This window comes from Neolamprologus brichardi, chromosome 5 (assembly GCF_056152115.1).
Source record: "Neolamprologus brichardi isolate AB-2024 chromosome 5, ASM5615211v1, whole genome shotgun sequence".
Taxonomy (NCBI): domain Eukaryota; kingdom Metazoa; phylum Chordata; class Actinopteri; order Cichliformes; family Cichlidae; genus Neolamprologus; species Neolamprologus brichardi.
Window position 1 is genome coordinate 18137002 of NC_142108.1, and position 15485 is coordinate 18152486.

General features: G+C 37.0%; 1 protein-coding gene across 1 annotated transcript; it reads left to right on the plus strand.

Moving 5' to 3' along the window:
• Nucleotides 1-2055: 2055 nt before the first annotated feature.
• Nucleotides 2056-14495, plus strand: terf2ip (telomeric repeat binding factor 2, interacting protein). The gene is made up of 9 exons (XM_006783250.2): nt 2056-2122; nt 5345-5582; nt 5828-5973; nt 6159-6391; nt 11571-11645; nt 11734-12346; nt 12428-12528; nt 13188-13628; nt 13760-14495. Exons 2-9 carry the CDS (start codon nt 5353-5355, stop codon nt 13979-13981), a joined length of 2061 nt encoding a protein of 686 aa, XP_006783313.2. The 5' UTR covers nt 2056-2122; nt 5345-5352; the 3' UTR covers nt 13982-14495.
• The last annotated feature ends 990 nt before the right edge of the window (nt 14496-15485 follow it).

The following is a 15485-nucleotide window of genomic DNA, read 5'->3' on the forward strand; positions in this document are numbered from 1 at the left end:
CTGCCTCAAGGGGGTCAATTGACTGGTCAAAAATCTCCCACTCAGCTGACAGGGTTTATGAGTTTTACAGTGATGAAATTTCTCTGCTGTAAACATATGATCATCATCAGTTTAGGTCTCTGTGGTCCCAACCCTGGTTTGATTAAATATTTTCACAAACTGAAAGGACGATTCAGTTTTTAACTTTTGCTTATTGTTGAGCTTGAATTTGGAAAAATAAACATATATAAAACAAATGTAAACCTTATATTTTCATATTTGTATTTAGTTAGTTAGTTAGTTAGTTAGTTAGTTATGTAACCGTGTGGATATTAAAATGGTAAAACAACCAACCTTGCAACCTCACTGACAGATGAGACCGAAGTGGCGATTTTTTTAACCATAATGACACAACACCACATTTTGAGAAATCCTAAATCAGCATATCAGCACAAACACCTCAAACCAACTGTGAGGCACAGAGGTGGAGTGGTGAAGATTCGGGCTTGTTTTGCACCCACAAAACAAGCACAAATCTTGTTTTGGGCTTGTTTTAACTCACATTCTAGAGTTAAATGTGAGGCCATCTGTCCAACAGATGAAACTTAGATAAAAACTGGGTCGCGCAATAAAACAGTGATTTCAAAACAAAACAACTGAAAACGAAAATGATCAATGTGTTGCAATAGGTCAGCTAAAGTCCAGACCTCAGCCGGTTTGAAATAGTTTGCAAACCTCAGTTTACTGAAGCGTGGGCCAGAATTCCTCCACAATAATGTGAGAGCCAAATAAAGTGAAATGGAAAATTATTAGTCAAGTTATTGCTGCTAAAGGTGGTTGTACAAGCTGCTGAATCATGGGCTGCACTTTTTGTGAAAACTTTCTATTTCATATGACAGTAACTCAAGGCAATGGCAGTTCTACTGAAGAGCTAATGGCAGATAAACCATTCTTTTTCATGTGTAAAGTCCACACATTTACTGAAAAAATGCAGTTACATATATATTAAATGCGTTTGTGCAAAATTGAATTCATGATTTATACATTTATACATTATTGTTACCAATATATTTCAGAGTGACAAATTGAATATTTACTCCACTTCACTTCAGTGTTACCAACTGCTTTGTGATGAAAATCTTGGTTGGTTAGTACAGTTGATCTAAGAAACACATTGCGTTTTTCACTATATGTGCTAATCTCACATCTCTAAGCTCATCCAGTTTTGTTTCCTTCATCTATTTCAAATGCAAAATATCAAACCTTTACTTTCAATAAATCATCCAGAAATTTGTGTGTACATCTTCATTTTCTCTCACCTTTTTACTCACTTTTCACGTAGATCTCTCAGCCCTCCATAGCCCATCTCCAGAATGCAGCAGCACGATACAAATAGAAACTCACAAATCACACCTATTCTTGCTTCACTTCACTGTCACCCAGTGAAATTCAGAATCAAAATTCTGTTATAAACATATGAAGCACTACATGGACTTTAAAGCTACTGAGACCATATGACTGCAGCTGGCTTTTCAGACAATATCATCAAGTTCCCACTGTCTTACTTTCAATCACACTTTTGAGGTTGTAACCTTAAACTTTGGAACAGCCTCATTTACTCATTCCCAACTATTTTAGGCCATAGTTTACTAATATTTGCCTGTATGGAAGTGTTGGAATGAATGTGTGATCCTGGGGTTGATTATTAGTCTGTATGGTATAATGTGTATACTTAGCTTTAATGTGGTTGAGTCTGGCTTTGTAACTCCATATTTTGAAAAGTGTTGTACAAATAAAGCTATTATTATTGTTGTTGTTTACTTTTTATTCTTGACCTTCTACTTTAGCAGCTATAATTATATGAGTATAATTTTCAGTATCATTATGATATTTTAAGTATTATTTCACAACAACGTGTATATTTTCCTTTCCTTACTTATAAATGAGGATTTTCACAAGATCTTTACTTACTTTTACTTCTTTACGTACTTTTTCCTTTACCGCATAATATGGATGCGACCAGTGGGGGCGATACGGAGCCTCTAACCTCTAACAATTCAACAAGGAAGAAAAAGACCCGGAAGTGAGCGTTGATGTTTTTCTGGGGCGGGAAAGACTAGCTAGGAAGAAGGCAAAGTGCACGGTAAGTTTAAAATATTATTTCTAATCTAAGATGACATTTATTTAGGCGACTGCTCTTTTTACAGTTTGCCATTTGATGGGCTAGCGATGTTACACACCTCCTCCCTGCTGTTCATGTGAGCCTGAAAAACGTGTCTCAGCGGTGCACGTAGCGTTTTCTGTGCCTCATATTTTTACACTGGATGAATCTGTCCAGCTTTGCATAGTTTCCGGTTGATTTTATTTTATAATATTCCCTTATAAGAAAATCAGCCACAACGACCTCACAGTGAATTTAAGTGACCGTTTTATATTGTAAACTACAACAAAAAATACAAACATAAACACAAAAATAGATGTTGTTGTATATTTACTATACCAAGAACCCACTTAAATCAATAAAACAAACAACCATCTCACTAAATAATCATTTTAAAGTTGCTTCATCCAAGCTTGAACACTGTAAACCTTTAAATAAATTCAGCACGAACAATGGATGTTGGAAATTATACAAATATAAGCAAAACAGTTCATTTAAATCCGTAGGCAGATTACATAAAATATACAAGTATACAACTCATAACAGACAATAGATAAGTAAAGTAATGTAGTGTGAAGTCTTAAAATGAACGTATATAGATCTGATTAGCCACCATCTACTGTTGGAGATGTGCCTTAAATTATGATGGGTACACCACTCCTTTATTACAGTTAGCGTTAGGCCCGCCTAAATGTCCAGGGGGTTTGGGGTAAGTGACAAAAAGGAAACAATGAGGCAACAAAATCGTTGTTTTTTTTTTTTCCAATAATGAAACTGAAAGGTGACATGGACAAGCTGCTGTCACCTTTCAAAAAGGATGACCATAACAAAACCTGAAAGTTGGTCCAAACAGAGTAAGTTAAAATGGTTAAATGATGCAAAAACACACCATACCGCTCTACTGATCTGAAGTGTAGTAAATACACACATAAGTGTACAAGTCTGACTTTAAGTACTCTAGCCTAATTACTGAGTAGAATATGCTGCACAGAAAGGTGGCACGAAGGCTGGAGAGATGGCAGGACACACCCACAAGGGCTATTTCAGTATTAATTTTACTTACAGTTTGTCCATCTCTAGGAACCATAAGTAAAACTTTTAGATCAACCAGATATTAATGAATTACAATAGACCAGGCAAGAAGTAATAAATGTATGAAATATCTTTTCAGCATCACTCAGTGACAGGATGTTTCTAATTTTAGAGCTAATGAGCTCCATACTTGAAATGTGCAATTCACTTGTATTTTTATTTTTATTTTTATTCCTATTTATTCTATTTATCCCCTTTGTATATTTTATCTATATATGTCTTTGTATTTATATATGTGTGTGTGTATATATATATATATATATATATATATATATATATATATATATATATAATATTCTTAACTCTGTAACTTCTGCCGGTGCTGTGCTTTTTGGAAAACAAATTTCCCAGAGGAACCTACCCGAGGGATTAATAAAGTTTTATCTAATCTAATCTAATCTAATCTCTAATCTAATGCACAGATGGAAAAAAAGCAGTCCTACATATTTGTTTACTGCGTGCATTAAAGGGCATATCCTAATCAAAAATGATGCCCAGGTTCCTCTCGGTGTTACTGGAGGCTAAAATAGTGCCACCCAGAGTAAGTATCTGGTTGGACACCATGTTCCTAAGATTTTTAGGGACGAGTACAATAAAGCTCAGTTTCGTCTGAATTTAAAAGCAGGAAATTAGTGGTTACCTGCAACTGTTGTAGTGATCTGAGTTGAAACCAGGCCTTGGTGTCTTTAAGACATGCCTGTACTTTTTTTTCTAGTAGATTTGTATAATGTGGTTTCATGAATAATTAAAGCAGGGTATCATCTGCATTACAATAATGCATTAAAATAAATGTAAGTAGTCATGTAAGAAAGTCTTTTCTAATAATGTTACCTAAGGGAAGTCTGTATAAAGTAAACAGTGATGATCCTCACTAACTGTCTATCTATCAGATAGATATGATTTAAATTTCTGCAGTGCAGTTTTTTCATACCCACATTTTGTAGTAAAATATTGTGATCAGCAGTGTCGAATGCTGCACTGAGGTCTTGCAGAACAAGCACAGAGATGAATCCACTGTCAAAGCCATAAGAAGATCATTCACAACCTTCACTAGTGCCGTTTCTGTACTGTTAAGATTTTCTGAATCTTGACTGCAACCCTTCAAATAAACAGTTGATGACAACTACTCTTTCAAGAATTTTTGAAATTGAAGGAAGGTTAGAAATCGGTATATAATGTGCAAAGATAGCTGGATGGAAAAGAGGCTTTTAGTGGTGATTTAATTACCACCACCACAAAAGGCTATGGTGGGTAGCCTTTTAATAACGAAAGAGAAAGTGGGCAAATACTGTACACACAAAACCTTTGTATATAAAACAAGCATAGTTATTTTTTAATTTTAGCTCAAAAAATTAAATACAAAGAAATAAATATAATAGAATTAAATAAATAGAAGCATCTTGGTTGCAATGAGAGCCACAAATGGCCCAATTAATGTAAGACTTTAGAAATTAAATATAACGATTGATATTAACTTTTCGGCTTGACTTTTAAATTAAGTCCAGTGTGACCCCACGATATCTGAACTTAACACTTAATTTGAACTTGCAGTGTCAAGCCTCTCTTTGTGAAACACACTTAACTAGTTTTTGTTTTTGGTTTCTTTTGGTATCTAGTAAAAGACATGATTGCATGAGACAGTCCTAAAACTGAGTCATTGCTGTAAGAATAAAACATTTTAAAAATTTTGACATTCATTAGGTAGATGATTTATATGTGTTGACTATAAAAGTTGCCTAGTTGACTGTGTATATAAAGACCAAAAAAAAAGATCACAAATTGTGTAACTGTTAACAGAATAGTGATGCATCAATATACTGCCAATATTGACCAATTTTAAATAAGATATTTATCTTTGGCCATGAACTCTATTTGTTGTGTGTGATAAAGAAATGGAAGACTTGACAAGTCTAAAAAATTAACAAATCATTGTGTAATAATCTAATTTTTTTTTCCTCCTGGCAAAAAAGGGAATTAATAACAACAGCAACAAAAAAAACAACCTAAAACTAAAATATACAGAAAATGTAAGTTGCTATTGGTCCAGAATTTCACACTCATCACATCCATGTAGCACACTTATAGTACTGGCTGTTATTGAATCTCTTCCAGAAGGTGAGATGCCATCCCAAAGACAAGTTGTGGCCCAGCCTGCCTTCTCTCCAGTTCTCTTCATGACTGTGGAGGGTGAACCGATGAATTTCTTCTTGCGACCTGGTCCCATCAAACGCAAACTCCAGCCGCTGGTTTCAGCTGGAGGAGGAATGTTGTGCAACGTCCAGCAACCAGAAGCAATACTGCTGACTGATCCTGAGGACAGAAGTGTCATTCCTGAATCCACTGCACACTGGTACGTGGTGAACTGAGAATTCATGTTAATATTGGCAGGTGTTTACGTTTAAAGAAATGTGTTGGGGTTTTTTTCAGTCAATAAGAAGAAGATAAAAAAAAGAAAATGCTTCTTCAGTTTAGTTTGGTGGTGATAAATTTATTCAACCCATTTATGATTCATATCTTATGAATCCCACACACACACAACAGCAGCACTGGAGCATAGCTGGAAGTCTTATTACATATGCCTTGTTTACTTTTCAGGTACGTGTCCACCCAGTATATTTATGACTGTGTTGAGAAGAATGAACAGTTGAATTTAGAGGACTACAGGCTAAATCCTGAAAAGGGCCAAAGACATTCTGCTAGACTCAACAACAGCAAAAACAGTTCGCCTCAAGTCACAGGAGGTACGACTAAACCCCCGACTTTCCATGTCTGAAGGATTGTGTTCTAACACGTCTGCACTTTACAGATTACATTTTTTTTATTACTTGAATTGTTTACAAGTTACAATTAGAAATGTGTGTAAATCTGGTGGATAGTTAAATCTGCTTCCGTTTTCTACATTATGTCTACATTCTTTTATAACAAGGCAGAAGTGCCTACACTCCTGAAGAAGATGCTGCCATTTTAAATTATGTCAGCAAGCACAAGACGGAGACTGGGGGAAACCGGCTTTGGCAAGAGATGGAGAAACAGCATGTGACCGCACACCCCTGGCAGTCGATGAAACACCGCTACAAAGCACAACTGGCTAGGAAACAGACAGCCGCCGTGGAGGCGGAAAAGCCAGAAGACAGTAAGACAGCAGAAGAAAAGACAGAGGTGATTAACTATCTGGATGTTGTCGTTACGATTTTGTTATTTTTAGTTGTGTTTTTTGTCATATGTTAGTCTGTTTCCACTATTGCTTTGTTTTTTTTAGTTAGAATTTTCAAAGTAAAGTTTGACTTTAAATACACAGGCTATTTCCACGACATCATAAAATTAAAACAGTATTTAGTAAGTGACAGAGACAGTGACAGAAAGTGGCTCCTTACTGTAATGGCTTACACATTTGCTTAATTTTCATCATCATCATCGCTTATTATTATTATTATTATTATTATTATTATTATTTGAGCACATCGTACGGGTGCTTGAAATCCTTGAAAATGCTTGAATTTTAATGTTGTCTTTTCAAGGTTTGAAAAGTGCTTGAATTTCAGATGTGGTGCTTAAAAGTGCTTGAAAGTGTAACTGTATTTCATTCACTACAAATAACTATCTGATTGAATAGTTTTCTTATCCGATAGAGAAATAAAATGAGTCGCAAAATGTAAAAGCAAAATTTCCCCGCCTGGGATGCCTTGCGTCTGTTTCAAGGTGTGACCCTGCCCCTCCCTCGGACAGTCGATGTACGTTACAATGCTATTTTTTAAAATTATGATTATTATTTTTGCTAGCTATCAAACTCGCTGGAGAAATGATTGAAATGCACTGAGTGTGATGCAGTATGGCAGCGCTATTATGGAATATGCTGTGAATTTAGCTAACATTATTTAACAGTAATATGAGTTAATTTACTCAAGTGAAAGCTTTAAACATTAGCCCGATACATAACTAGCCAACTTATGGCTTTCTGATTAACCCTCTGGGGTCGACGGACCCAGCGTCTCCATTTCAACTTGGGTCAAATGTGCGGACTTCAAACTATATACCAGTTTTTAAATTGTGTTGATAGGCCATGTAAAACCGATGTTTGTTTTTCTGAATAAAACAGTGGCGTTTACTCCGCTAAGAAACGGCGTTTTCTATGGAGAGTGCTAGCAAACACGCTTTGCTTTTGAGTGAAAAAAGAAAAAAGTACTCCTTCCCTATTGGTGGAAAAATGTACCATGTCGACCAATCAAAAAATGATATGGCAACATGTGGCATTTGGTTGTTTGGGAAGAGAGGCAAGTTTTGTTTTGTTTTTTGTTTTTTGGGGGTTTTTTAGGGGCAAGTTTTAGGAGTGACCGGCGAGAGAGTTTTGATACGGGAGAGATTTGTGACGTTTCCCGTGTTTGGAGTCTCAAGTTAGTGTGTTGTCTTGTGTAGTTAGTGTGTGGTGTAGTCGTTGTTTTGTTTTGTGTGTCAGTTCTACTAGTGAATGTCACAGTTGCTGCAAAAAAGCCACCAAAGGCAGATTGCAGTGTAAACGCTGAGTGACACACCTGCTGTCAGACCTGCAGGTTTATCCCTGTGCTGTTCTCGTCTGTGTTATAGTGACACAAACTATTTTTTGGAGTTGCATAAATAATTTGTGGGCCTTCTTATTTGATACAGAACACCTGATTGTTCTGTAAATAGTTTTAAATGGTTATATGAAAAACGTCTGAGCCTTGGCTGCATTTTTAGGTACATAGTACCATATAACTTTGTTGTTTGCAAAACTTGTGCATATTTTTTAAAAAATGTACAATTTCTATTTGCATTTCAAGTTATGAAAATGATTCGTTAAACATGCTTGTGGTTTTTACAGTCAAAAATATCACTTTCTACTCGTATTTTAAATTTTGTCTGAATTTAGATAAATTGTGCTAATACAGTATGTCAAAATGAGAAAATAACAGATTGGCAAGATAAACAGTTTTTAAAGGTGAAATATAGAGGCCAAATCACAAGTAGTCAAAAATGGCCAATTATACCCCGGACCCCAGAGGGTTTGCATTTGCAGTATTTTTGTGTGGTGCGTCTTAACAAAAGGGGAACAAAGGTGTTTAAGTTCACCTAGGATGATTTGTTTTAATTTTCACATGGTCTTACTGAGGTGATGCAAATTGAAACATGAATTCTGTTGGGGGTGCTTAAAAAGTGCTTGAATTTGACCCTGAAAAAGGCGTATGAACCTTGTATTTATATAGCTCTTTAAAAACACACCTGGTAGACCAAAGTGCTGTAGAATACAAATATAAATATAGTAATACAATAGGAAAAACCAAACATAGCAATAAAATTAATAAAAATGTCAGTTGCCCACAGAGTTAAAAGCCAGAGAATAAAAATTGGTTTTTAATCTGGATTTAAAAACTGGCGCTGATGTAGCTAATATGGAGAGGAAGATTATTCCAAAGCATCGGAGCCGCAATAGAGAGCGCTCAGTCTCCTCTAAGTTTCAGCCGGGACTTAGGGACTGAAAGCAACAGCTGCTCAGCTGACTGAAGCGAACGAACGGGGACATGGGGCTTCAACAAATCAGATAAATAAACAGGTGGCAGACCATTTAGAGATTTAAAAACCTAACATGTGAAAGAGTCCCAGTTTGATCCTGGGAGGAGACACAAATCCCTTTGGAGTTGTATCAGGAAAGGCAGCCAGTGCAAACATGCAGCGCTACCAACTGTGGCAATCCTTGTGAATAAGGACGCAGCGGAAAGTGGCTTTATTAGTAAAAGAACCCACGTAGAGACTAGAGATGGACCGATCCGATATTACGTATCGGTATCGGTCCGATACTGACCCAAATTACTGGATCGGATATCGGCGAGAAATAAAAAATGTAATCCGATCCATTAAATATCAAAAAAGCACCTCACAAAGCTTGCTACACGGCGTAACTCGGCTCATAACCGTAGCACGTTGCAGCAGTATGCGTCACGTGATAGAGCCGCTGTGTGTATTTGTAGCCTTGCTAGCAAACCAGCATTTCATCTCCGAGGAAGTTTTCCCAGAGAGAAGTAAAGCAAGTGTGTAAGTTCATCTCTGAATGTTTGTAAAGCATTCCCACCTTAAGCTTAACAACAGATATATGGAGCGACTGCCTCTCTCTCTCTCTCTCTCTCTCCTGCTGCTACTTCAATCGTGAAACTGCTTAATGATCAGCTGATCGGCTTTTCTGTCGAGAGTCCGTCTCTCTTCTTAGTTTTTGGCCCACTTCTCACCAGAAAGAGGAAACCAGCGGCTGAACAACAGCAGCACTATTAAGCTTGATAAGCTGTTGTTAGAATTTATTTAATATTACTTTCTAGACCAGGATCGTTTTCTACGTAGCTGACGGCTGGTAACTGTGCAGGGGCGGATCTAGCAAAGTTTAGCCAGGGGGGCCGATAGGGCATGAACAGGGAAAAGGGGGCACAAAGACATACTTTTCTTTCTTGTTCTCATTTAAAATATCTAGCTTTTAATAAATAATTATCTGACTCTTACACCCAAAGTTTTAATCTGATGTAAAATATATAGAAGTCCATTACTGTATATAGTAACTGTTAAGTCTAATATACCCTAGTAAGCTATACTACTTTTTCCTTTGGGAAGATACCATCTGTGCAGTCTGCAATTCTGTTGAAGAAAGATGTTGAATCTATTTAATTATTCTTAAAAAATAATTTCTTTCTGTGCATTTTTCCCCCTGCATCAAATTAAATTTGATTACATCGATTAAGCATCATGAGCTGGAGGGTGGGGGGTGGTTCCCTATTTTTTTTTTTTTTTTGCTGGGAGTTTGCAACCCTATTAGTTAGGTTGCTTGATATTTCTGCTAAGTACTCTTTAAAATACCAGAATAGGGAGGATGGAGCAGGTTTACGTTTATTAGATTGATCAGTATTGCTGAACTATGAAATATTTTGTTGTATTTTTTACATACAGGTATAACAGAATAGCTTTAGTGTTGTTATTTATTTAAACTTGAGTATAAACTTATACAAAATGCAGCAAGATATTAAAAAAAAACGTTTTATTGATTAAAAAACACACTATATCGAATTCATATCGGTATCGGCAGATATCCAAATTTATGATATCGGTATCGGACATAAAAAAGTGGTATCGTGCCATCTCTAGTAGAGACGCTAAGTAAAAGTAAGTAAACCATTTTTAAACCAGTGTTGTTCCATTTGAACAAAGTTTGTTATTTGTATCCAAAATATCAACATATTTACATCACAGCAGTGACAACAGCATCCACTAACATTAGACGACTGACAGGCAAAATGATATTAGAATCTACATTACGACTGTAAAGCAGGATGAGATGTACCAGATAAGAAAATTCAGAATTTTTAATCCTTTGGATGATTGTTTAAAGTCTTACACAGCACCATGTGGATGCAGTCAGAAACATGAATATGAGTAAAGGTGAGACTGAGCTGGGTGTCTGTGAACAGGAGAAAGGTCAGCCCCGACAAACTGAGCAACTCGTTCAAAAATGAGGGAATTCCTCTGTAGCATGTTTGTGGTTTGAATATTGTATATACTGTATCAGCAGTCCCCAACCTTTTTTACACACAGACTGGTTTATGTCCGACAATATTTTCACAGACCAGCCTTTAAGGTGTCGCAGATAAATACAACAAAATAAACCTGGTACCAAAAAAAAAGAAGATTTATTCATAACACACGGGAGACAACCCAGGGAAACCGAGTTAACGATAAAAACAATAAAGAATAATGATAAAAAAAAAACCCCTGAAAACCATAAATTTCACACACAAGCCTAAACCGGTCTGTGGCCCGGGGGTTGGGGACCGCTGTACTATGTTGTTATATTTATTGTTCTATATGAGATATTATTGATTGTTTTTTATCCACTTCGATTAACACAAAATGCAAATTCTAGTCCTCGAACACATCCCATTTGTGAACTTTACAGTGTGTCTACTTCTGGTTTCATCAGCATTCTTAAACCGTCTTACCTGTGTTTACATTAGAATCCTGTTGTTGATTTTACTAAAACGCCTTTATTGTAAAAAAAAAAAAAAAAAAAAAAAAAAAAAAAAAAAAAAAAAAGAAGGAAAAGGAAAAAAAAATCTCTCACGTGTAGTAAAATAGGTCACAAGCTACCTCCTAAACTTCTCAAAGCTTTAATAAAAATCTGGAACATTTTTACCGGGTGTAGGGCGAAGAGTTGCCACTGGGTGGCAGCAGTGGGTTAAATAAAATCAGACTAACCAAATTCAGCTTTGACATATTTTCAGGCTGCTGGCAGTCACGTTTTTAATAGACTTTAATTCTGAAGCTTTTCATTTCCTCTGTCTGCCTCTAGGTGGAAGAGCATCAAGAGACAGATGCTCAGAAATCTTCATGTGAAGAAGATGTTTCAGAAACAGACCTAACACAGGTGGGAACTCACTGCTTGTATGCTGTAAGGGTGCTGTATGAGGTTATAGTTGCTGTAAAGACATAACCTGAAATGGGTGTCTCCACAGATGGATGTCCAGTTAGTACAAACAGGAAGCACACCAGAAAATGTAGACCAAGACCAAGAGCAACATGTGAGACAGAAAACAGATAAACAACAAACTGAAAGCAAACAATCAGAAACTCTAGAAGCCGAAGTATCTCAGTCCTTTCAAACTGCGGCGCCTTGTGCGGACCTACAGGCAGAGACCCAACTGCTAACAGCAGAGACCACAGACGCAGAAACAGGTGAACCTCAGCCTGTCTCCCCACAAAAACAAAGTTTGTCAGGGGATGACTCCACACCAGCTCAGCCTAAGCCCACGCCCAAATGTCCCTCATCAGAAAAGCCAAAAGAGAAGCAGAAGGCCTCCCCGGTGCTGGAACAACCGTTGCATCGAACAACTCGCAGGCAGCTTGAGCTTGAACCGTACGGCAAAAAACTGAGGTCATCATCAACCCAAGCAGTGCGAACCACATCATCTCCCCAGCCCCTGAAAAAAACTAAGTCTGCTCTTCAACAAGATACGACCACAGACCAGCCGGCTCCCAAGAAAGCCAGAGGAAAAACTCCGAGAGCAGCGGCAGAGAGTGACGAGGAGCAGAGTACACCCGCAGCCATATCTCAAACAATACAAGCAGGTATGTCATGACACAAAGAGTCGTTTTCATTCTTTTTACAACCCTTCTTTTTACACTTCTTATACTTTTTGTGGTTTTCAGATGAAACCAATCCAGTGCCTCAGAAAGGAGAAAAGAAGAAAGAGAAGAGGAAGTTGGGGATTCTTGAATTGGCAACAAAGGAGTTTGAAGATGACAGTGAGGTAGGATGCTGGTTTTGATACACTTTGTAAAATCACCACTCAGTGCCTCAGCATGCAACAGTTCCCACTCTTGATTCCCAGTTTGATTGGGAGTGCTGGTGTCTCCTGTTGGGCTTTATGGACCTGTGACCTAAAAATGTAACATTCAGTATGAATGTTTTTTCTACAAGTGCCAAAATGCTTGAAAATAGTGGATCCTCTGATTGTATCCTCTGATCCTATATATTATTGTAGGGTCTTTACTATTAATCAAATTGAATTGAAATTGAATAGGAGTTGTGACAATAGAAGCATTCCATTTGAAATTTTTAACAGATTGTAATTGTAGTAAAATACTTTTCTGTAAATAGTGGGATGTCAGAGAACCACAGGCCCCACATGATAGTTCTGATTTAAAGCATGAAGCCATAGAAGAGAGTTTCTAGATTCTTTGCTGGTTATTGACCACAAAAGCTTCTGCTGCTTCTTTTACACACATGAAAGTTCCTGTTTTCATTTAACTGCACTCTCAACATCTGCTACACTGTGTTGTTTCTTGTTTTACATGTAGCTCGACTCTGTACATGATGTAATTCAAGTATTTCATTGTTTTTCAGTGTTTTATAATACTTTTCTGTGTTATATATGTTCTTTAACACAGTTACATTTGTATCTCATAGTCTGATGATCTCGAAGCTCCAGATCTCCAAAACCCTGCACAAACAGCAGCTACATCGACCTCCCTTCATCCTCCACCTGCAGACACAACTCCAGATCCCGCTTCCAAACAGTCCTGCACTAAACCTGGACCCACTGAGACCCCTCTGAGTGATGTGGAACAGGCCCAGGCCACTAGTAACAACTGTGCAGCTGAGAAAAGCTGCCTGCCACCAGCTGCTGAGCCTGTAGTGTCCGAGGCTGTCGGTACCTCCAAGGCCCACCTGTTCATATTCGACAGTGAACCTCAGGAAGACGACTCTCAGTCTGTCAGCAGTGACCGTCCAGCAGCTCCTTCAGAACCACAGCCAACAGTGAACAAAGATGCTGCACTTTCTCTGACTCAGGACCTGTTAGAGGAGGACAAGCTGCGAATCAGAGACCTCATGAACCAGACAGATAAGGTGAGGTGTTGTTTTTCTTCTCCATTATTTTCAACCTTTATTTTGCTTATTCAGATATAAAGGGGTTAACTGTGGAACTTGCAGCTTTCTCTGTGTTAAGTCATTTTTAACCTTTGCTGTTTTTCTTGTAGGACTTAATTAGTGCGACCAAAGCTTTACTTAAGACCAGCGGAGACTTTTCTGCTGCAAAAGACCTGCTCTTGAATCCCTCCTCCATTTCGGGACCGTTTTGGAATCGCTGTGACGACAGACTTTTGCTCTCGGCTGAGCCTATCGGCATCCAACGGCTGCAGGAGAAATATGGCGAGGAGAACGTGGCCAAGAGAATCGTGTTTCTCGAGGTGGAGGGATGAAATAAGATAGATATAAGACATAATGTCATCTATTACTATTTGCACTTACACTGTGCAAAGACTGAACCGATTGAGTTTAAATTCTCACTTCTGTTTCTTGGTTGTCACCCGCAACAGTCAAACTTGTGTAAACTGGTTGTTCAATACAGCTCCTACTCGACTAAATCTAAACTTTTATTCAGAAGTTGCATAAAAGATGTGCCATGACTTTTATTTCTCTTTAAAAACACAATTTTGAAGCATTTTAGAAAGAAAATATGTTTAAATAAGATGAGTTTATTAAAAACACATCTTTTGTATTTTTAATGTTACTTTTACTATGTTTACTTCCATTAAACTGTATAATAAATATTTAAACATCACCCAAGAACACACGAGTGCCATTTTTAAATGTATGTTTGTTTGTTTTTTAACTTTAGCAGCAGATCACATTGCTCAGAATAAAAGAACTGCAGTTTAATCTGGTATTGGTGATATGATGTTCTCTGTGACTAGTTTGAATAAAGTAATTTCACAATGACCTGTTTTGCTCATTTGCAGCTCCATGCTTTTATTCTTTTACTCCAAATGCAATATTTGAACAGCCGCTGCGTGAAGCTTCAGTTATCACAACCAGAGCTGTGTTACTACAGATCACAGTATATCATGAGGATGTCTCTGACTCCAACTCCAAGAATAGAAAAAACGTTCAGAGCAGCCTGAATGCTTTTTTTAAACATATTTTGACCTCATTATTTATAACTTATCCCATGTTTAAAATAAGCACCCACCATTCTAACAGTATACACTTGTAGGCCACTGTGACAGCTGTTGTTTTAGTCAGGCTTCTGTGAGAAACTGATCATCTACACAAAGTTTCTGGATTTCATAGAGAATGGGTAGACTATTTTAAGTTGACAGGTTGATTGTCCAGCTGACAAATCTGCGGCAACTTTATGAATTTATGTAGATCTGAAGGCAAAATGAGGCCCAATGCAGTATGAGCAAGATGTACCTAATGAAGTGTCCTTTAAGGGTGTGACAAAATAACCCTAATAGGACTGAAAGGACACCTTAATTATGTAAATTTTTCTTAAACCTTTGCTTCTCTGCTTGATTATGATTAGGATTTTTAGTCCATGTTACATGTTAAACTGCCAAAAGATTCTCTACACTTTAATTAAAAGACGCTTCAACCAGTAGTAACATACTTTTTTGAAATCTTATGATGAATCAGTGTGTTCAAAAACTGTTTTTGGTGGCACAGATTTCATTGTAAAAAGCAGTCTTTCCAAAATATTCTAGTACACCAACAGACACAAAAGCAACTTAAAAAATATTGTCTATTAACTTGCCTTGAACAGTGCAATCTAGTCTATTTCAAAAAAAAAAAAACAAGAAACCCAATCAATCAATAAACATATCTATATATCTATATCTATCTATATATCTATCTATATGTAGATAGATAGATATAGATATAGATATATATAGATATATTCAGAAAGTCAAAATAGCCTCTGTA